General features: G+C 43.7%; 1 protein-coding gene across 1 annotated transcript; it reads left to right on the top strand.

The window, feature by feature from the left end:
- The first annotated feature begins 22,481 nt into the window (after positions 1 to 22,481).
- On the top strand, positions 22,482 to 23,494 carry LOC124677228 (caffeoyl-CoA O-methyltransferase-like). The gene is made up of 4 exons (XM_047213227.1): positions 22,482 to 22,538; positions 22,640 to 22,719; positions 22,810 to 22,954; positions 23,060 to 23,494. Exons 1-4 carry the CDS (start codon positions 22,482 to 22,484, stop codon positions 23,492 to 23,494), a joined length of 717 nt encoding a protein of 238 aa, XP_047069183.1.
- The last annotated feature ends 336 nt before the right edge of the window (positions 23,495 to 23,830 follow it).

Here is a 23,830-nt window from a genome sequence, read left to right as displayed (position 1 = left end):
CAACAACACGCGGTGGAACTCCTACTTCCTCCGGCGGTGGGAGCGGGAGCTGGCGGCCTACGACGGCCCGCCGCCTCCGCCTCCGCGCAACAACGCCGCGGGCCGCCGACGGTGGTGGAGCGCGCCGGAAAGGACGCTGGCGAACGTCCTCGCGCACATCGAGGGCGGCAACTTCCCGGTGCTCACGATGCCCCCTCCATCGGCATCGAGGGCATCGGCGAGCCGCCGTCGGGGAAACGTCTGGCAGCCACGGCGCATGGCTGCCGCGCTCGTCGTCTTCCGGATCGGCGTCGAGGTCATCCTTGGCGCCGGTGAAGAGGGAGGAGGCGACGTCGCCTTCGACGCCGGTGCGCGTCAAGAAGGAGCCGGCGTCTCCGCCGACGACCGGAGGGCGCAGCAGCCGGCGCCCTCGTCATCCGCGAACAGCCTTCCGCGCCGCGCAGCGGCCGGAAGAAGATGAAGAAAGAGGCCGCCGCAAGTCAGCTCGCCGAGGAGGAGGCGAAGCGCGCGGAGGACGCCGCGATGGCGGAGGCGATCGCCAGGTCGCTGCATGACATGGAGGAGGAGAAGCGCGCGGACGACGCCGCACTTGACTGGGCCGAGCGCGACCGGGAGCGCCGAGAGGCGGAGCAGCGGCGGCGGCCGCTAGACCCGGCCGCCGCACGCCAACTCGCCGCCCGCGCCGCTCCAACCGCAAACGACGATGTCGCGCGGTACCGCCGTCCTCGCGACACCTCCATCCGGCGTCGCTGTCCCCGTCGTAGACCTCGAGTCCTCCGACGACGACCGGTACAAGCCATCCCCGGGCCGGGAGACGCCGGCCGGGCAGCAGCAGCCCGAGCCGCGCAGCCGAAGGCCAACGACGACGGCTCCGACGACGACGGCGGCGACTACACGGTGTTCTACCGCCATTTCGGCATGTAGAGCGCCGTGTTTTAAAATTAGCGTTTGAATTCCCCTGGCTGAATTCGAAATATAGTCGAATTCGGCCTCTATGTATGAACTCCGCCCGTAATATAATAAATATCATTAAATTTAGTCTATATTCACCCGTTTTTAGCCGTAGATTGTCAAGTTTCCGTTTTTTAAATTCGCATCGTCGACTTTGAAAGTGCATGGTTTTGGTAATTAATGACAATCCCTATGGACTAATGTTTGCATTGAGTTATATTTGTAGGTGTTGTCCATAGGCAATGCTTGAACCATTTGTTGGCTTCAAGGTTGCAATAAGAAGAAATTGATGAAGGATATCAAGTGTCAAGTATGTCTTGAAGATGAAGATGAAGTGAGCCCTCAAGTTACTTCAAGACATCAACATGATGAAGAATTAAGAAATGAAGTGCGAGTTTGATATGTCTCCGACGTATCGATAATTTCTTGTGTTCCATGCCACATTATTGATGTTATCTACATGTTATATGCACACTTTATGTCATATTCGTGCATTTTCTGGAACTAACCTATTAACAAGATGCCGAAGTGCCGGTTCTCGTTTTCTGCTGTTTTTGGTTTCAGAAATCCTAGTAACGAAATATTCTCGGAATCGGACGAAATCAACGCCCAGGTTCCTATTTTACCCGGAAGCATCCAGAACACACGAGAACCGCCAGAGAAGGGGAGCAGGGCCACCAAACCATACCCCGGCGCGGCCAAGGGGGGGGGGCGCCCCCCTAGGGTGTGGGCCCCCCTTCGACCTTCCTGCGCCGCCTCTCCGCCTATAAGAAGCCCTTGGATCAGAAAACCCTAGCACAATTGACGAAACCCACGAAAACCTTCCAGAGCCGCCGCCATCGCGAAGCCAAGATCTGGGGGACAGGATCTCTGTTCCGGCACCCTGCCGGAGCGGGGAAGTGCCCCCGGAAGGCTTCTCCATCGACACCGCTGCCATCTCCACCGCCATCTTCATCACCGCTGCTGCTCCCATGAGGAGGAGTAGTTCTCCATCGAGGCTCGGGGCTGTACCGGTAGCTATGTGGTTCATCTCTCTCCTATGTGCTACAATACAATAATCTCATGAGCTGCATTACATGATTGAGATTCATATGATGATGCTTGTAATCTAGATGTCATTATGCTAGTCAAGTGAGTTTTACTTATGTGATCTCCGGAGACTCCTCGTCCCACGTGTGTAAAGGTGACAGTGTGTGCACCGTGTGGGTCTCTTAGGATAGATTTCACAGAATACTTATTCACTATTGAATGGCATAGTGAGGTGCTTATTTATATCTCTTTATGATTGCAATGTGTTTGTATCACAATTTATCTATGTGCTACTCTAGTGATGTGTTATTAAAGTAGTTTTATTCCTCCTGCATGTGTGCAAAGGTGACAGTGCGTGCACCGTGTTAGTACTTGGTTTATGCTATGATTATGATCTCTTGTAGATTATGAAGTTAACTATTGCTATGATAATATTGATGTGATCTATTCCTCCTACATATGCATGAAGGTGACGAGTGTGCATGCTATGCTAGTACTTGGTTTAGTCTGTTGATCTATCTTACACTAAAGGTTACTAAAACATGAGCATTATTGTGGAGCTTGTTAACTCCGGCATTGAGGGTTCGTGTAATCCTACGCAATGTGTTCATCATCCAACAAAAGTGTAGAGTATGCATTTATCTATTCTGTTATGTGATCAATGTTGAGAGTGTCCACTAGTGAAAGTCTAATCCCTAGGCCTTGTTCCTAAATACTGCTGAGTTACTACTGCTTGTTTACTTGTTTCTATCGTGTTACTACTGTCTGCAATACTACCACCATCAACTACACGCCGGCAAGCACTTTTCCGGCACCGTTGCTACTTGCTCATACTTATTCATACCACCTGTATTTCACTATCTCTTCGCCGAACTAGTGCACCTATTAGGTGTGTTGGGGACACAAGAGACTTCTTGCTTTGTGGTTGCGGGGTTGCATGAGAGGGATATCTTTGACCTCTTCCTCCCCGAGTTCGATGAACCTTGGGTATCCACTTAAGGGAAACTTGCTTGCTGTTCTACAAACCTCTGCTCTTGGAGGCCCAACACTGTCTACAAGAATAGAAGCTCCCGTAGACATCAAGCACTTTTACGGCGCCGTTGCCGGGGAGGAAAGGTAAAAGGCACTCATACTACGGTCCCGGGTAAAGTATTTTTCACGGCGCCGTCGTGTGTGTGCTCGAAGCTATTTCCTTTAGATCCTGCAATTGCATCTTTTTGTTTCTTGTTTACACTAGTTTGGCATAATGGACAACAATGAGCTTCTTGTTCTATTTCCTGATTTAAAACATGGATTGTTTGATGCGAAAATTAAAAAACCTATGAAATCTTATTTGCATGCTGGTAGTAATATTAGTATGAACGCTTTGAACACCAATGTTGATAATGATATAGAAAGTTCTAAGCTTGGGGAAGCTGGTTTTCATGATATTTTTAGTCCCCCAAGCATTGAGGAGAAAATTTTCTTTGATGATACTTTGCCTCCTATTTGTGATGATTATAATAGTGGTCTTTTGGTACAACCTACTATGGAGAGTGAATTTTGTTGTGATTATACTATGCCTCCTACACTTGATGAGAATAATAATGATAGCTACTTTGTTGAATTTGCTCCCACTACAACTAATAAAATTGATTATGCTTATGTGGAGAGTAATAATTTTATGTATGAGACTCATGATGAGAATGCTTTATGTGATAGTTATATTGTTAAGTTTGCTCATGTTGCTACTGAAAGTTATTATGAGAGAGGAAAATATGGTTGTAGAAATTTTCATGTTACTAAAATGCCTCTCTATGTGCTGAAATTTTTGAAGCTACACTTGTTTTATCTTCCTATGCTTGTTACTTTGCTCTTCATGAACTTGTTTATTTACAAGATTCCTATGCATAGGAAGCATGTTAGACTTAAATGTGTTTTGAATTTGCCTCTTGATGCTCTCTTTTGCTTCAAATACTATTTCTTGCGAGTGCATCATTGAAACTGCTGAGCCCATCTTAATGGCTATAAAGAAAGAACTTCTTGGGAGATAACCCATGTGTTATTTTGCTACAGTACTTTGTTTTACATTTGTGTCTTGGAAGTTGTTTACTACTGTAGCAACCTCTCCTTATCTTAGTTTTGTGTTTTGTTGTGCCAAGTTAAGTCTTTGATAGTAAAGTAAGTACTAGATTTGGATTACTGCGCAGAAACAGATTTCTTTGCTGTCACGAATCTGGGTCTAATTCTCTGTAGGTAACTCAGAAAATTATGCAAATTTACGTGAGTGATCCTCAGATATGTACGCAACTTTCATTCAATTTGAGCATTTTCGTTTGAGCAAGTCTGGTGGCCTAATAAAATCCATCTTTACGGACTGTTCTGTTTTGACAGATTCTGCCTTTTATTTCGCATTGCCTCTTTTGCTATGTTGGATGAATTTCTTTGATCCATTAATGTCCAGTAGCTTTATGCAATGTCCAGAAGTGTTAAGAATGATTGTGTCACCTCTGAACATGTTAATTTTTATTGTCCACTAACCCTCTAATGAGTTGTTTCGAGTTTGGTGTGGAGGAAGTTTTCAAGGGTCAAGAGAGGAGGATGATATACTACGATCAAGGATAGTGAAAGCTCTAAGCTTGGGGATGCACCCGGTGGTTCATCCCTGCATATATCAAGAAGACTCAAGCATCTAAGCTTGGGGATGCCCAAGGCATCCCCTTCTTCATCGACAACATTATCAGGTTCCTCCCCTGAAACTATATTTTTATTCCATCACATCTTATGTGCTTTACTTGGAGCGTCTGTGTGCTTTTGTTTTTGTTTTTGTTTGAATAAATTGGATTACATCATGCTTGTGTGGGAGAGAGACACGCTCCGCTGGTTCATATGAACACATGTGTTCTTAGCTCATAATATTCATGGCGAAGTTTCCTCTTCGTTAAATTGTTATATGGTTGGAATTGGAAAATGATACATGTAGTAATTGCTATAAATGTCTTGGGTAATGTGATACTTGGCAATTGTTGTGCTCATGTTTAAGCTCTTGCATCATATACTTTGCACCTATTAGTGAAGAATACATAGAGCATGCTAAAATTTGGTTTGCATAATTGGTCTCTCTAAAGTCTAGATAATTTCTAGTATTGAGTTTGAACAACAAGGAAGACGGTGTAGAGTCTTATAATGTTTTCAATATGTCTTTTATGTGAGTTTTGCTGCACCGTTCATCCTTGTGTTTGTTTCAAATAACCTTGCTAGCCTAAACCTTGTATCGAGAGGGAATACTTCTCATGCATCCAAAATACTTGAGCCAACCACTATGCCATTTGTGTCCACCATACCTACCTATACTACATGGTATTTTCCCGCCATTCCAAAGTAAATTGCTTGAGTGCTACCTTTAAAATTCCATCATTCACCTTTGCAATATATAGCTCATGGGACAAATAGCTTAAAAACTATTGTGGTATTGAATATGTAATTATGCACTTTATCTCTTATTAAGTTGCTTGTTGTGCGATAACCATGTTTACTGGGGAACGCCATCAACTCTTTGTTGAATATCATGTGAGTTGCTATGCATGTTTGTCTTGTCTGAAGTAAGGGCGGTTTTCACAATCAAATGGTTTGAGTATGCATATTGTTAGAGAAGAACATTGGGCCGCTAACTAAAGCCATGAATCATGGTGGAAGTTTCAGTTTGGACATAAAACCTCAATCTCTTATGAGAATATTAACCTGTTGTTGAATGCTTAAGCATTAAAAGAGGAGTCCATTATCTGTTGTCTATGTTGTCCCGGTATGGGTGTCTAAGTTGAAGAATGATCAAAAGCGAGAAATCCAATGCGAACTTTCTCCTTAGACCCTTGTACAGGCGGCATAGAGGTACCCCTTTGTGACACTTGGTTGAAACATATGTTATGCAATGATGATCAGTGTTAACCCAAGCTAATTAGGACAAGGTGCGGGCACTATTGGTACACTATGCATGAGACATGCAACTTATAAGATATAATTTACATGATGCATATGCTTTATTACTACCGTTGAAAAAATTGTTTCATGTTTTCAAAATCAAAGCTCTAGCACAAATATAGCAATCGATGCTTTTCCTCTATGGAGGACCATTCTTTTACTTTCATTGTTGAGTCAGTTCACCTATTTCTCTCCATCTCAAGAAGCAAACACTTGTGTGAACTGTGCATTGATCCTTACATATTTGCATATTGCATTTGTTATATTGCTTTGCATTGACAATATCCATGAGATATAAATGTTACAAGTTGAAAGCAACCGCTGAAACTTAATCTTCTTTTGTGTTGCTTCAATACCTTTACTTTGAATTATTGCTTTATGAGTTAACTCTTATCCAAGACTTATTGATGCTTGTCTTGAAGTGCTATTCATGAAAAGTCTTTGCTTTAGGATTCACTTGTTTACTCATGTCATACACATTGTTTTGATCGCTGCATTCACTACATATGCTTTACAAATAGTATGATCAAGTTTATGATGGCATGTCACTCCAGAAATTATCTTTGTTATCGTTTTACCTGCTCGGGACGAGCAGAACTAAGCTTAGGGATGCTGATACGTCTCCGACGTATCGATAATTTCTTGTGTTCCATGCCACATTATTGATGTTATCTACATGTTATATGCACACTTTATGTCATATTCGTGCATTTTCTGGAACTAACCTATTAACAAGATGCCGAAGTGCCAGTTCCTCTTTTCTGCTGTTTTTGGTTTCAGAAATCCTAGTAACGAAATATTCTCGGAATCGGACGAAATCAACGCCCAGGTTCCTATTTTACCCGGAAGCATCCAGAACACACGAGAACCGCCAGAGAAGGGGAGCAGGGCCACCAAACCATACCCCGGCGCGGCCAAGGGGGGGGGGCGCCCCCTAGGGTGTGGGCCCCCCTTCGACCTTCCTGCGCCGCCTCTCCGCCTATAAGAAGCCCCTGGATCAGAAAACCCTAGCACAATTGACGAAACCCACGAAAACCTTCCAGAGCCGCCGCCATCGCGAAGCCAAGATCTGGGGGACATGATCTCTGTTCCGGCACCCTGCCGGAGCGGGGAAGTGCCCCCGGAAGGCTTCTCCATCGACACCGCTGCCATCTCCACCGCCATCTTCATCACCGCTGCTGCTCCCATGAGGAGGGAGTAGTTCTCCATCGAGGCTCGGGGCTGTACCGGTAGCTATGTGGTTCATCTCTCTCCTATGTGCTACAATACAATAATCTCATGAGCTGCATTACATGATTGAGATTCATATGATGATGCTTGTAATCTAGATGTCATTATGCTAGTCAAGTGAGTTTTACTTATGTGATCTCCGGAGACTCCTCGTCCCACGTGTGTAAAGGTGACAGTGTGTGCACCGTGTGGGTCTCTTAGGCTAGATTTCACAGAATACTTATTCACTGTTGAATGGCATAGTGAGGTGCTTATTTATATCTCTTTATGATTGCAATGTGTTTGTATCACAATTTATCTATGTGCTACTCTAGTGATGTGTTATTAAAGTAGTTTTATTCCTCCTGCATGTGTGCAAAGGTGACGAGTGCGTGCACCGTGTTAGTACTTGGTTTATGCTATGATTATGATCTCTTGTAGATTATGAAGTTAACTATTGCTATGATAATATTGATGTGATCTATTCCTCCTACATATGCATGAAGGTGACGAGTGTGCATGCTATGCTAGTACTTGGTTTAGTCTGTTGATCTATCTTACACTAAAGGTTACTAAAACATGAGCATTATTGTGGAGCTTGTTAACTCCGGCATTGAAGGTTCGTGTAATCCTACGCAATGTGTTCATCATCCAACAAAAGTGTAGAGTATGCATTTATCTATTCTGTTATGTGATCAATGTTGAGAGTGTCCACTAGTGAAAGTCTAATCCCTAGGCCTTGTTCCTAAATACTCGCTGAGTTACTACTGCTTGTTTCATTGTTTTACTCGTGTTACTACTGCTGCAATACTACCACCATCAACTACACGCCAGCAAGCACTTTTCCGGCACCGTTGCTACTTGCTCATACTTATTCATACCACCTGTATTTCACTATCTCTTCGCCGAACTAGTGCACCTATTAGGTGTGTTGGGGACACAAGAGACTTCTTGCTTTGTGGTTGCGGGGTTGCAGGAGAGGGATATCTTTGACCTCTTCCTCCCTGAGTTCGATGAACCTTGGGTATCCACTTAAGGGAAACTTGCTGCTGTTCTACAAACCTCTGCTCTTGGAGGCCCAACACTGTCTACAAGAATAGAAGCTCCCGTAGACATCAGAGTTCAAGATGAGCCAAACTCGAAGAGATCATATGCTTGAAGCTTGCCATGAAGAAATGAAGTGCAAGTTCAAGATGAGTCAACTCGAAGAGATCATATGCTTGAAGCTTGCCATGAAGAAATGAAGTGAAAGTTTAAGGTGAGCCATCTCAAAGAGATCATTTGCTTGAAGCATGCCCTCCATATGGTGTTCATGGATATATGAAGTTGCACCTAAGAAGAAGCTCTCCCATGGTGGATTATGGGGGAGCAATCCACAAGACTTCGTTAAGCAAGCACAATCAAGAAAGGTGTTCCATCTTGTTGCGGTCAAGATCGTCATCATAAAGCTCAAGTGGATTGCTCAAGGTTAAGGTTTGCTCTTGATAGGGTTTCTTTCTCACCGGTCTCATGGTGTAGTTGGAGACCGGTTTATAGTTTAGTTGCCGTACTATCAAGAGGGCTCTCGAGTGAGTAACTCGATCGTATCCTTCGGAGAGCTCAAACCTTTGCATCATTGCATCATCCTTCTTGGTTGTTATTTGGATCTTATCCATATGGTGTTTTAGAGCTTGTGCTTATTCTCATGACAAGCTCTAGTCCATCGAAAACGGATTCCACATGAATCACTTGTTGCGTTTTCGATATTGGAGTTTTTCTCGGTTTCTCGTATTGAGAGGTTTCACTCTAAAATACATAGAAAAACCTACCCCACTTGTTCTTAAGCTTTTCACTCTTTGTGGGGTAGCTCTTGTCATCTTCTTTACAACAAAATTGGTTTCACCTAAATCCGAGTTTCCTAACTCAAGTTGTTGCATTTTCCATATTGGAGGTTTTACCGGTTTGCTGTTTATAGATAGGTAAAACCTTTATTCATTTGTTTCTATCCTCCTTTGCTGGACTATGATGTTTCTATGCATATTGTTGTAGAGCTCGTTGTTGTGATTACAACGAGCCCAAGATCATCGAAATCGGAGTCCGGATGCAAAAGTTCTTAAGGTTTTCGTATCGGATGTTTGGGTATAAACAGGGAGGCCGGCAGTGCCGCCGGGAGCACTCCGGCAGCTGCCGGCCTGCGGCACGCGATTTTGGCCCTAACGGTCAGATATCTTTGGCCCCTATTTAAGGGGGTCTTCTTCCCCAAAGTTCCCGGTCGGTCTTGAGCTCGTTTTGCCCCCATTGTTGACCTTCTTTGAGCTTGCTATCTTCCTCTCCCTCCAATGATTCTTGCATCCATTTGAGAGAAAGATAGAGGAGATCTAGATCTACATCTTCACCAATCAAATCCCTCTCTTTGTGAGGGGAATCCACTAGATCTAGATCTTGGAGAAATTTGGTGTTCCTCCTTCTTATTTGTTCTTCCTCTCTTATTCCCCCAATAGCTTTTGTAGCTTTGTTGGAATTTGAGAGAGAAGGACTTGAGCATCTTTGTGGTGTTCTTGCCATTGCATTTGGTGCATCGGTTTGAGTTCTCCACGGTGATTCGTGGTGGTGAAAGCAAGAAGGTTGTTACTCTTGGGTTCTTGGAACCCTAGACGGTTTAGTGGCCTTTGTGGCATCTTAGTGGTGTTCTTGGGGACTCCAATTAAGTTGTGGAGAATCTTCAAGGGCAAGGCCTTTGTGGCATCTTTGTGGTGTTCTTGGGGACTCCAATTAAGTTGTGGAGAATCTTCAAGGGCAAGGCCTTTTGTGGCATCTTAGTGGTGTTCTTGGGGACTCCAATTAAGTTGTGGAGAATCTTCAAGGGCAAGGCCTTTGTGGCAATTTATTGGGAGCCTCCAATTAAGTTGTGGAGATAGCCCCAAGCTTTGTGCGGGTTCGGTGACCTTCCTAAGGTCCCATAGTGGATCGAGGACATCCCTTTTGGTGGGAATTCTCGAGGAGAATACGGTGGCCCTCGTGCATTTGGAGTGACTTGTCCTCCACACCGCTCCAACGGAGAGTAGCACTCGCAAGAGTGTGAACTTCGGGCTACATCGTTGTCTCCGCGTCACTTCGGTTATTCCTATACCCGAGCCCATTACTTATGCGCTTTACTTTGTGATAGCCATCGTGCTTGTAGTTATTTATATATCTTGCTATCACATAAGTTGCTTGTCTTGCTTAGCATAAGTTGTTGGTGCACATAGGTGAACCATTGCTTAGAATAAGTTGTTGGTGCACATAGGTGAACCATAGTTTATAGGCTTTGGGCTTGACAAAGTAAACGCTAGTTTTATTCCGCATTTGTTAAGCCCATCTCGTAAAAGTTTTAAATCGCCTATTCACCCCCCCTCTAGGCGACATTCGTGTCCTTTCAATTGGTATCAGAGCAAGGTCTCTCATTCTTAGGCTTCACCGCCTTGAGAGTAAAGATGTCGGTTAGGGGATTAGATCACAATAACTTGTTTATATTTGATGGCACAAATTATGATCTATGGAAAATTTATGTGCTTAATATTTTGCGGGGTATTTCCCCGAACATGGAGCGATTTCTTGACATGGGGTTTTCTTCTCCTAAGGATCCCCAAAATTTATCTTATGAGGAGAAGAAAAACTCTTGTCTCGATGCTCTTGCTTCTCATGTGTTTTCCATTGTTGTGAGCAATGTAGTTACTTCTTCAATCATGCCTTTTGGGAGCGCTCATGAATTATGGACAAAGCTTCAAGACAAATATGATGTGTCCAATATTATTGAGGATGATTGTATTGCTTCCACTTCCGGCCGTGATGAGTTCTCATCTTCATCCACTTCACCAAAGTGTGGTCAAGACACAAGGTAATGATATGGTGAGTGGTGATGAAAATTGCAATGTTGATATTGAGCTTTCTATTGATGATTCTTCATCTCTATCTCATTGCAATGTTTCATCTTTAGACTTAAACACATCTAGCACTAGAAATGATTTACATGCTTGTGTTGATAGTCCTTGCATATCATGTGTAAGTTGCTTGAATAAATCTCATGATGATATGCTTGCATTGTCTTGTGGCCATGATAAAATTGATTCTATTTCCTCTAGTTGTTGTGTGTCTAACAATGTAGAGGAAACCAAAGATTCTATTGGTCAAGACAAGATCTTGAAAGGAGCCTCAAGTAACTCCTCATCTTTATCTCACGGTCCTCATATATGCCTTATGGCCAAGGGTTCCACGGTACCTCCTACCATGGAACCTAATATTTCTCGTGGTGATAAGGATGAGGATGAATATGAAGAAGAGGATTGGGTTGTCTCTCTACGCGATAAGGGTATGAGTGTATTCAAGGTTCTTTACAATGATAAAATTGCTAGCTCTCACTTCTTTGAAATCTTGACTACCGCTATTGAGAGCCAAAAACTTATTTGGATGCATGAGAACACCATTGATAAAAAGGGTGCTCTTGAACGAGAGTATGCCAATGATGTAGCATCCTTAAAGAATGAACTTGAAGAAGAACAAGACCATCGTAGGCAGCTCTTGAGGAGCAACTTCAAGCTCTAGAATTGTCTAGAGAAATGGAAATACCATGATAGAGCTCATTAAAGAAGAGACCATGGCTAAAGCTGAGTTAAAATTGCTTAAAAATGATAAGTTCAAAGTTGGTGTTGGTTAATGCTAAACTTGTTGAGGATCTTGATGCAACTCAGACAAGGGCTCACAGGGTCATTGAGAGTGCGCACACTCAATCCTCACCAAGTCGCATGAGCAACTTACAAGCTTCTTATCTAAAAGAGCATGACAACGTTGCCCTCTCTCCTGATATGCTCTTGATAATGATGCTTGTGCTACTAACTCTACTTCTTATGAAGCATCTACCTTGAAGGAGAATGTTGAGCTAAGGTCTCAACTTGATTTGCTAACTAGCAATTATGGGAAATTGGAAGAAAATCATGGAAAGCTTTCTAGCTCCCATGAGGATCTTCTAGCCTCTCATGATAGGCTAAAGTTAGCTCATGAGGCTATCATATCAAAGGAAACACCTTGTGAGCCTCATGTGGATACTAGCACTACTACTCAAAATGCTATATTGCCATGTGCTAGTCCTAGTAATTCATCCACTCATAATATTGCTAAATCTTGTGATGAATTATCTTCCTTGCCTTGTTGCTCTAACAATGAAGATTCTACTTCCTCTAGTACTTGTGTTGTTACTAACCATGTAGAGGAAATCAAAGAGCTCAAGGCCCAAGTCACTTCTTTGAAGAATGACTTGGTAAAGGGTCATGAAGGGAAATGCAAACTTGACACGATGTTGAGTATGCAACAATCACCCAATGACAAGAGTGGACTTGGATTCAAATCCAACAACAAGAACAAGTCCAAGAACAACAACAAGAAGAAGGGCCAAGTACAAGTCAAAGACCCGGCCAAGATTGTTTGCTTCAAGTGCAATATTGAAGGGCACCATGTTAGATCTTGCCCTTTGAAGAAGAAGCAAAAAGGGAAGCGGCCTCAAGCTCAAACTTATATTCAACCTCAAGTTGAAGAAATGCCACTTCCCAAGAAGAAACAAGCAAATGCTCCCATTGTGGAGAAACCTAGTGAGAAGAAGGAGAAGAAAAGAACTTGCTACATATGCCGTGAGAAGGGCCACATCTCCTCCTTGTGCACTATTGGTACCTCATCCAACTCTATCACCATTGATGATGTTTATTCTCTTCGTAAGGATGAGGGTGGCAATGTGTTTGCCAAATATGTTGGTGCTCAAAGTGGTGTCAAGAAAAGAACCATTTGGGTTGCCAAGCCTATTGTGACTAACCTCTTAGGACCCAACTTAGTTGGGGACCAACAATCCAAAATTTGATCAATAGGTGCTTGTTGGAGGGCATTAAAGACTTGGCTACATCATGAAGAATTAAGGGATCTTCACAATTTATATTATCTCAAGCCAAGTCTTTTAGTTATCTTGCTTCTATCATATATTCAATGTTCCTCCTTGCGGTAACATGTGCTCAACTCATTTATATTGAAAGTTACTCGCCCCTTTGCATGTGTTAGTTTTGTTCCTAACATGTGTTTGTATATGTTGTGCTTCCTACTTGCTTTTCTTGAGAAATCAAGTCTATGCATGTTGGGTTGCACACCATGTACTTGTGTTTATGTTGGAGCCTATTTGCATCTTGTTGTATCTTATATGGCTCTTATGAGAGATTAATGGACTATCCCGTTTTGGGTGAGTGATATTCCTTTGGGAATTTCATGATCCTAACAATGTGTGTACATGAGGAATATCACTTAGAATTGATATTGCAAGATTATCTAGTCTCTATGTGGTATGTCATCTTCATGAGAAATTCAAATTCCAATGTCCATTAATATCTCTAGTTGGATCTTATTTGCCTCTTGTGAAAATAAATTATTCATCACATTACGGGGGAGTAATAAGCTTTGTGCATATTACAAGCCTAGGAAATGTGAACATTTGAGGTTGTGTCACATAGAATTGATATTGTAAATTATCTCTCATATGTGGCATGTTTTCTCAAACAAGTTCCAATTTGCTTAAATGGCTTCATTGCTAATATCTTTTTGGATCTTATTTGTGAAAGTTTTTCTTGGCATGGTTTTTCACAACGTGTCCCTCAATACATTTTTGGAAAACCATGTGCTTCAAGTCATACTATTAATTGCTTTGCATGTTGGTATGAATACTATTAATTGTTTTGCATGTTGGTATGAATACTATTAATTGCCTTGCATGTTGGTATGACTAAATGAAGCTATCAAGAAACTATCTTTGCATGATGGTTAACTCTCATCTTTTACCATATGCTTTATTCGTTGTAAATATGATCTTATGTATACTTACAAACTACCACCGGGAAATATTTCCTAATACCTCTTGTCCTAGGACAAGTGGTAATAAATTATTGGGTAGAAATTTATTGATCATATTTACATTGGCTCTTGTGTTTAAATTGTCTTATTTATTGCCATGAATGTGTTGTGCTTTGACTCCCATGTGTCTTCCTTGCATCTTATGGATCTAATTTGTCTATTCAAACTTTCTTAGCATTTTAGTAGATATAGGTAGCGTGATGATCCTAGTTTTGTGCATTTAGTATTCATATGCAAAATCCTAGATAATGCACTAATCTTGGGGGAGCTCTCCTATATTTGTTATAATGCTTAAACTTCTCTTGATCATTATCAAAAATTTGGTTTTGGGAGACATAAATTTCCTTTTGGTACTTTGTGCCATCATAAAAAGTGTCGAGGGTTTGGTTTATTTGTTGGAACCTTGCTCTCTTGGGAGTTGGTTATCTCATTCCTTTGTGCTTAGGCTTAATTAGCTTCTTATAATGAGATAAGTCTTTGGAGTCAATATTGTGTTGATTTGATTCTTTGATATAATTTGGGCAACCATTGTCTCTTGGTTTATTTGGTGTTTTGTCCAAATTGTATCTTCCTTTGGTTCTTGAAAGTATTGTGCATGCATATTTAATATATGTATATCTTATGGCATGTGTCACTTTCTTTGATCCAATATATAGGGTAAACTCCATCAAATCCTAATTTGGCTAAGATGTGCATGAAATTCAATTTCATATCTATATGCACATAGAATTGTGGAGTTTGTCCTATATGTTGTAGTGTGTCTAACTACTTCGGACCCAATTAGTTTGGGGACCATTTTGTACTTACCTTTGTGTTAGGTACAATGGATATGCATTGAATGCTTGTCTCACTCTTGGGAAGAAGTGGTGACTCAATGGTAACTTGAGGCAAGCTAGGATGATCAACGAACACATATCTACTACATCCACACCAATGTTATCTTGGTAACAAGTATCTTCTCATGCATACTTTTCTTGTATCCAACCTTATGGTTGCATCTTGGCATGAATCTCTTGATTTGCAAATATTGTGCTACTTGAAAAAGTTTTTATGAAACATCTTTATTGTGAATGTGAGTAATTTGAGATGAGTGCATTTGTTGGGAAGTATTTTATATCATGCTCATGATTCATCCATCCCAACTATGCTTATCTAGCAATTTTATTGCATATCAATTCCTCAAGGCTCTCACGTGTGCAATATAGATGAAAGTGCAAATTTAGTTATTTCTTTTGGTATCCTCGTTTGTGATACTTGTTGCCTTTCTCAAATGCATCCCAACTATCTCCTATCCCTTGTTGATATTTGTGATGTATTTTAGATATTTGTGGTTGAAGTTCATGAATGTACCATAAGATAAAATTGAGCCTTTGGCCATGCTATTAAGCAAAAATTCTTATTGGTATATTGCATGACTTTGTCTTGGATATCATGCTATATTTCTTGTGTATCTATTTTGTGTGTGCATGTTTCTTTGTGGATAAATATCTTTGTGATATTGCTCACTTAGAGAAACTTATACACATAAGAGATGATACATCTCCATTCGATATCTTATTTATTTGTTGCATGTTGATTGGTCATGCTAAGCAATATAATTCATTGAAGACTATGATGATGCTTTTTGCTCATCCTTGTAATAGTCTTATAATATGCTTTATCATGCCTTTCACATATCCTCTTGGTTGAGCCTTTTATTATGGTGCCTCTTACTTGTTGCTCAACCATTTGTTTGTTGCAAGTGTTAAGCTTAATTTTCTATCTATGATCTATTGCAAATGTTTGTGTTTTAAATGGTAATGAGGGAGTGAGGATTCCATGTTATGCATATTGCATTCAAATGCAACATTTTAATTTATGCATGTACCTTGGGGAGCTTCCTCATTTTATTTAGAACACTATCTTGTGGTGATCATTAGAGTTTGATTCACTTTGTATCTTTTGTTTTGAATGATATTATGGGAGTGATGATTCCATGTTTGTGCACTTTATACTCCAATGTAATTTGTCTAGTTTTGTGCACAAACCTTGGGGAGCTTCCTCATATTATTTAGAGCAATATTCTTGATCATATCATAATATCTATCTTTCTTTTGGTATCTTCTTTGTGGTTCATTTGGTTGCTTGCTTCATTTGTTGAAGCTTCTTGACTTTGTTACCTTTTTGCAATCTTTGATCCCATCTATAGTGTGATTCCTTTCGAATATTCGTCATTGGATACGTTCATTTGATTCCACTCAAATTATGAGAAATGCACACGCTATGAAGGAACTCTCACTATTTTGGCCTTCTAAATTTTTCACCCATTTCGGCAATTGGTGCCAATGGGGGAGAAGTTTGGAGGGTTTCAGGGAATTTGGTTATGTCTTTTGCTTTGTGCTTAAGCATGTGCCTTTATTGCATTGCATCTTGTTGCTTTGCATAGTTGAATATTTAGAGGAAACTCCACTAGGATTTGAATGCCAATATATGCAATGAAAGTCAAGATCATTCACACATGCATATATTATGGGGGAGTTTGCTCTATATATTCAACTTGTGTGTTACTTAAATTCCTTATATAAACCCTCTCAAAGAGATTGTCATCAATTACCAAAATGGGGGAGATTGAAAGTGCATGGAGCCCCCATGTGTGGTTTTGGTAATTAATGACAATCCATATGGACTAATGTTTGCATTGAGTTATATTTGTAGGTGTTGTCCATAGGCAATGCTTGAACCATTTGTTGGCTTCAAGGTTGCAATAAGAAGAAATTGATGAAGGATATCAAGTGTCAAGTATGTCTTGAAGATGAAGATGAAGTGAGCCCTCAAGTTACTTCAAGACATCAACATGATGAAGAATGAAGAAATGATGTGCAAGTTCAAGAGAAGTGCAAGTTCAAGATGAGTCAACTCGAAGAGATCATATGCTTGAAGCTTGCCATGAAGAAATGAAGTGAAAGTTTAAGGTGAGCCATCTCAAAGAGATCATTTGCTTGAAGCATGCCCTCCATATGGTGTTCATGGATATATGAAGTTGCACCTAAGAAGAAGCTCTCCCATGGTGGATTATGGGGGAGCAATCCACAAGACTTCGTCAAGCAAGCACAATCAAGAAAGGTGTTCCATCTTGTTGCGGTCAAGATCGTCATCATAAAGCTCAAGTGGATTGCTCAAGGTTAAGGTTTGCTCTTGATAGGGTTTCTTTCTCACCGGTCTCATGGTGTAGTTGGAGACCGGTTTATAGTTTAGTTGCCGTACTATCAAGAGGGCTCTCGAGTGAGTAACTCGATCGTATCCTTCGGAGAGCTCAAACCTTTGCATCCTTGCATCATCCTTCTTGGTTGTTATTTGGATCTTATCCATATGGTGTTTTAGAGCTTGTGCTTATTCTCATGACAAGCTCTAGTCCATCGAAAACGGATTCCACATGAATCACTTGTTGCGTTTTCGATATTGGAGTTTTTCTCGGTTTCTCGTATTGAGAGGTTTCACTCTAAAATACATAGAAAAACCTACCCCACTTGTTCTTAAGCTTTTCACTCTTTGTGGGGTAGCTCTTGTCATCTTCTTTACAACAAAATTGGTTTCACCTAAATCCGAGTTTTCTAACTCAAGTTGTTGCATTTTCCATATTGGAGGTTTTACCGGTTTGCTGTTTATAGATAGGTAAACCTTTATTCATTTGTTTCTATCCTCCTTTGCTGGACTATGATGTTTCTATGCATATTGTTGTAGAGCTCGTTGTTGTGATTCCAAGGAGTCCAAGATCATCGAAATCGGAGTCCGGATGCAAAAGTTCTTAAGGTTTTCGTATCGGATGTTTGAGTAAAAACAGGGAGGCCGGCAAGTGCCACCGGGAGCACTCCGGCACGCTGCCGGCCTCGGGCACGATTTTGGCCCTAACGGTCAGATATTCTTGGCCCCTATTTAAGGGGGTCTTCTTCCCCAAAGTTCCCGATCGGTCTCTGAGCTCGTTTTGCCCCCATTGTTGACCTTCTTTGAGCTTGCTATCTTCCTCTTCCTCCAATGATTCTTGCATCCATTTGAGAGAAAGATAGAGGAGATCTAGATCTACATCTTCACCAATCAAATCTCTCTCTTTGTGAGGGGAATCCACTAGATCTAGATCTTGGAGAAATTTGGTGTTCCTCCTTCTTATTTGTTCTTCCTCTCTTATTCCTCCAATAGCTTTTGTAGCTTTGTTGGAATTTGAGAGAGAAGGACTTGAACATCTTTGTGGTGTTCTTGCCATTGCATTTGGTGCATCGGTTTGAGTTCTCCACGGTGATTCGTGGTGGTGAAAGCAAGAAGGTTGTTACTCTTGGGTTCTTGGAACCCTAGACGGTTTAGTGGCCTTTGTGGCATCTTAGTGGTGTTCTTGGGGACTCCAATTAAATTGTGGAGAATCTTCAAGGGCAAGGCCTTTGTGGCATCTTTGTGGTGTTCTTGGGGACTCCAATTAAGTTGTGGAGAATCTTCAAGGGCAAGGCCTTTTGTGGCATCTTAGTGGTGTTCTTGGGGACTCCAATTAAGTTGTGGAGAATCTTCAAGGGCAAGGCCTTTGTGGCAATTTATTGGGAGCCTCCAATTAAGTTGTGGAGATAGCCCCAAGCTTTGTGCGGGTTCGGTGACCTTCCTAAGGTCCCATAGTGGATCGAGGACATCCCTTTTGGTGGGAATTCTCGAGGAGAATACGGTGGCCCTCGTGCATTTGGAGTGACTTGTCCTCCACACCGCTCCAACGGAGAGTAGCACTCGCAAGAGTGTGAACTTCGGACTACATCGTTGTCTCCGCGTCACTTCGGTTATTCCTATACCCGAGCCCCTTACTTATGCGCTTTACTTTGTGATAGCCATCGTGCTTGTAGTTATTTATATATCTTGCTATCACATAAGTTGCTTGTCTTGCTTAGCATAAGTTGTTGGTGCACATAGGTGAACCATTGCTTAGAATAAGTTGTTGGTGCACATAGGTGAACCATAGTTTATAGGCTTTGGGCTTGACAAAGTAAACGCTAGTTTTATTCCGCATTTGTTAAGCCCATCTCGTAAAAGTTTTAAATCGTCTATTCACCTCCCCCCTCTATGCGACATCTGTGTCCTTTCAGACTTCGCCTGGGCACGCGGCTGGGAAACCGGCGCTTCCCACGCCAAATCTTCATCCAATCCGGACGAAAATTTCGCCGGATTTGGGCGTGGGGAGCGCCAACGAGTGGGGATGCTCTAACTCTCGGCTGCTCCAGAAGTAGAGCATCTTCAACACCCGGGCTAAAACCGTTTTTTTTTTTGGCGTGGGAGGGCAAAAACCGTGCTCTAATAGATGCTAAAAGTTGCGCGTGCTCAAAACTTTTTAGTGCCGGCAAATAAGCTCCATCCAAAACTGTATATTTGAGGCACGGGCACTCTAAAATCGAGCGTCGCGAAGTCCCAATTGCTCGGAAATTTCACCACAAAGCGCGAGCCGGCACGTTGATCTAGTGTTGTCGGTGCTATTTTACCACCGATCCCCACTCGTGGTCAAAACGCAGAGGAAGGAGGAGGTTCGATCAATGGCGGTGGCGACGGCTACCTCCGTGCGATGGTGCGGCCCGACGTCGGCCTCGTCGGTGGTCTTCTCGCCGCGACGGGTGCCCGATGCGTCCTTCTTGCCGCGCCTGCCGAGGCGAGCATCGTCATCGGTGCGTGCGGGCCCTGCTCCCGGATGTGCCGCCCCTGGGGCTGGAGCTCCGCGCGTAAGAAGCGGTTGGAGGGCGGATGTCGGGGAGGCCTCCTTCCTGGTGCATCTGTTCCACGACGAGCGAGAGGGCGGCGTCACGGTGCGGCGCGAGCCTGCGGCCGCGGAGGCCTATATGTATTGTTGCATTTTTGTTGTATTTGATCTTCATTCTTCTATACTTGTGGTTGTTTATTGTTTGTAGAGGTGCCACTGATCACATGGAAAAGCACCGCTACCTCACGGTGGGCAAAAAACCGATGACCGAAGATCAAAACCGATAAGATCGAGACTGAACCCGAAAAGACCGAGACCGAAATAACCGATAAAATATTGGGTAGAAAATTTTATAGATCGATTTAAGTTTGGCCAATTCGGTCATTTTGTTCTGAGTAACCGAATAGACCGAACTAACCGAATTTTACGTAAGACTGTTCCAATCTTTAGATTTTGTGATATGCCTGAGATGTGATATTGTTGAATGTTCATAAACCTCTCCAGCGTTGTTACATTTTTGTTTAGATTGTTGTACATTTATTCATACCAATTGATAATAATATATGCAATGAAAAAACATCCAATATACTTAAAGTGTTGCCAACCTTTTACTAAATAATGTCTACGTTTTGCGTTGACAACGTCGGCCACACTGTTCGGTCAAGTAACGAGTATATTTTGGTTTTCGTTTTTTTTTCTAACCGAATTTGAATATATGGAAATGCATAAACCCAATTTTTGGTCACGACCGAATGCCCACCCCTAGTACTACCTGAGCTGATCTTTTTGGACGTCCGCTGCCCTAGCCGGCATCTCCGTGAAGCCGCGAGCGCACCACCACGACATTGCCGTCATCTCCAAGGTCGACGATGAGACCGAGAAGGCGTGCGCGCTCCCCTGCCCGCCAGCGCTCCTCTGCCTCCACCTCCAACTTGGACCAGGCAAGCGCGAACTCCAACGAGGCCGATTGCACCTGCTCGAAGGAGGCGCACATGGCCATGCGCTGGCTAGGGAATCCTCCGGATTCTCATTGCTCTGGAGGGCGAGCTGCATGTGTAGTTCAGGTGACGGCGGAACCCACACATGATCCTCCTTCTTTGGCATCGTGAGGTTGCAGCCGCGAGGAGGCGACGATGGCACGACATGATCTCGATCACGATCCCGCTGCTACAGCCGGACCGCTTCCGCGGCGGGAGATTAAGCTCCTTCTTGATCTCCTCCTTCACGGTGCTCCGGAGGCGGCGTGAGCACGCAGCGGAGGAGGCCGCCGACGTGGCGGACGACCCCCTTGACGCCGACGAAGAGGGGAAGGCGCGGGAAGACTCACGCATGTCTCGCCATAACGCTGTGGGGCGTGACGTCTCGCATGCACGCCAGCAGGCGCCATTATGGTGGCATCTGAAACGAGGCACCATGGACGATGTTGTTCAGACGCTGCCAGGTGGAGCCACCTGCATTTGGCCCTTGCGCTTGCTTCTGTCGGCGCCCCTGCCAGCCCCCCTCCCCCCACCCCCCACGTGGGTTGGGTTCAACCTAGGAGCACTGCGGAATAAACAATTTTGTTGGCCCAGATAAAGGTCTGAGGAGCCCGACCGAGCGAAAAAAGCCTCTAGTGCTCCTCAAAGCAGCTTCGGGAGGCTTTGGGGCGGACTGGAGATGCTCTCAGCTCTGGATCATTTCGTACTGGCTTGCCGACCTATTCAGCCATGGATAATCAATGTTATATCTAACATACAACTTGCGAGTTCGACTTCAACACGTAACCTATAACCTACTGTGTAGTTAAGTCTAATTATACCACTACTCGTACACATTGTAACGGTTGTTAGGCCTGCTACACAAGCGTCTCGACCACCAACTCCGCCCAACAGAAGACCACTAAGAAGTCGTTTGGAAGCCATGCTTTCATTTCATTTGTAGCATTTTAAAATGAATACATGTATTCATTTCATTTACATTGTAATTCCAGAAATGGACACTTGTTTGGTTGCCACAGGAATTGTAAATGACAGTAGAATTCAATATTGAATTTGTAAATAGCTTCCATGAAGAAACATAAATGATAGGTTTCAGCTCGGAATTGTGATTACACATGGCATCATTTTGCTGGATTTTCTAAATGAAATGATGGTCCAATTCTATGGTAACCAAACAACCCACCTATAGAATTTCAAAATGAATTCCAGAATTCCAGACTCAAATGATGGATACCAAACGACCTCTAAGACTTATATTAGGATTTGGGCCATCTCGCCTCCAAAAGATTAGCCTGTTAGGGGGTTATCGTTGGTTTTATAAATCGCTCCCCCTCTTCTCCCATAACCGATGTAGGACTAAACCCAACATTAGATATTGACCTGTTGATAGCAAAATAAAAAGTAAGTGAAGCTGTCCTAGAGTAGTCCAAACAAGATTACAAGAAAGTCATGAAGGTGATCAATATGCGTCTATTACCAGCTAATCAATCAAGTCCAGAAAGAGGATATCAAGTGAAGCTGGATTTACTCGATTCATTTGTTCACAGTTCACACCAACCATTTCTTGGCTTCGGCATCAAGCTAGCTAGCTGATGGTCACAGCGATGGGATTGATTATGTGAACCCTCGTCGAATTCGCACCGCACATGTAAGAGACAAGACACACCGATGTACATGTTGTAGAACATATGTAGACACACCACCTCACACTTAGAGAGAGAGGGAGAGGGAGAGGGAGAGGGAGAGGGAGAGGAAGAGGGAGATCCATGGCGACGTACCGGCCGGATAGCAACACTCTCCTCGCCAACGACTCGGTCCTGGAGGTACGTAAGATCGATCAGATAGTTAAACGCGTGACGCATGCACATGATCTCTCCCAGTTGTGCTTTGTCTTTGAGATTAATTGATCTGCGCGCGCATGCAGTACGTGCTGGAGACGACGGTGTACCCGCGGGAGCACGAGCGCGTGCGCGAGCTCCGCCTCATCACACAACAGCATCCCAAGTATGTACCTTGCTATTCTGATTGGATCTCTGCATATTATCACTGGTAGCCGTCTGGAATCTGCTTACGTTGCGCGCTGTTGCTGGCTAGGTCTTTCATGGGATCGTCCCCCGACCAGATGCAGTTCTTCTCCGTCCTGCTCAAGATGATCGGCGCAAGGAACACTATCGAGGTCGGCGTGTTCACCGGCTACTCGCTGCTCTCCACCGCTCTCGCCCTCCCCGCCGATGGCAAGGTCTATCCTGCCCGTTCACCTCGCCACAGGCATCGGTCGATGCATGCTTGGTACTGTACATGGGTATTGAGATCAAACCGGACGTGTGCGTGCTACTTCTTACAGGTGGTTGCCATCGACGTGAACCGGGAGTACTACGAGCTGGGCCGGCCGGTGATCGAGAAGGCCGGCGTGGCGCACAAGGTGGACTTCCGCGTGGGCGACGGCCTCGCCGTGCTCGATGGGGTTTTGGCCGAGGACGGCGGCGCCAAGGCCGGCACGTTCGACTTCGCGTACGCGGACGCCGACAAGCTGCAGTACGCCGGGTACCACGAGCGTCTGCTGCGGCTGGTGCGTGTCGGCGGCACCATCGCCTACGACAACACGCTCTGGGGCGGCTCCGTGGCGATGACCCGCGACACGCTGGGCAGCTCCGAGTACGACCGCGTGGTGCGGGACTACATGATGGAGTTCAACGCCGCCGTCGCGGCCGACGACCGCGTCGAGGCCTGCGTCCTCGCCATCGCCGACGGCGTTACCCTGTGCCGCCGCGTGAAGTGAACCGAATGATTGGTTAGATCCCGACCGAGTGGCTCGATCTCTAGCTCCATGTTTCATTTCGATTATGTGGTCGTGACAATAATGTAAGGTGGAGCATCGTCCAGTGGGACCTACGTGTTTGTGCTCTTACTTGAAGTGATCGGTGCTGAGGTAAATTTAGTAATTTATGAATAAGTTTGATACCATGATATCGAGCGACATGCTTGATAAGCAACCAAAACCAACAAAAAAGTTTTCGATATCATGATACCATTATCTGCCGATTGAGTAATCCCTAGCATTGTGATGCACTACGTGATGTACCCCTCCGGTCAAACCCCGGTTCTGAATTTAGTC

Source organism: Lolium rigidum, chromosome 1, assembly GCF_022539505.1.
Source record: "Lolium rigidum isolate FL_2022 chromosome 1, APGP_CSIRO_Lrig_0.1, whole genome shotgun sequence".
In the NCBI taxonomy this organism is placed as follows: domain Eukaryota; kingdom Viridiplantae; phylum Streptophyta; class Magnoliopsida; order Poales; family Poaceae; genus Lolium; species Lolium rigidum.
This window is presented reverse-complemented; position numbering and strand designations above follow the sequence as displayed.

Coding starts and splice junctions, on each gene's coding strand:
- LOC124677228 (XM_047213227.1), top strand. CDS start 22,482: ATGGCGACGTACCGGCCGGATAGCAACACTCTCCTCGCCAACGACTCG. Junction 22,720..22,809: donor ATCACACAACAGCATCCCAA/GTATGTACCTTG, acceptor GTTGCTGGCTAG/GTCTTTCATGGGATCGTCCC. Junction 22,955..23,059: donor CCCTCCCCGCCGATGGCAAG/GTCTATCCTGCC, acceptor TACTTCTTACAG/GTGGTTGCCATCGACGTGAA.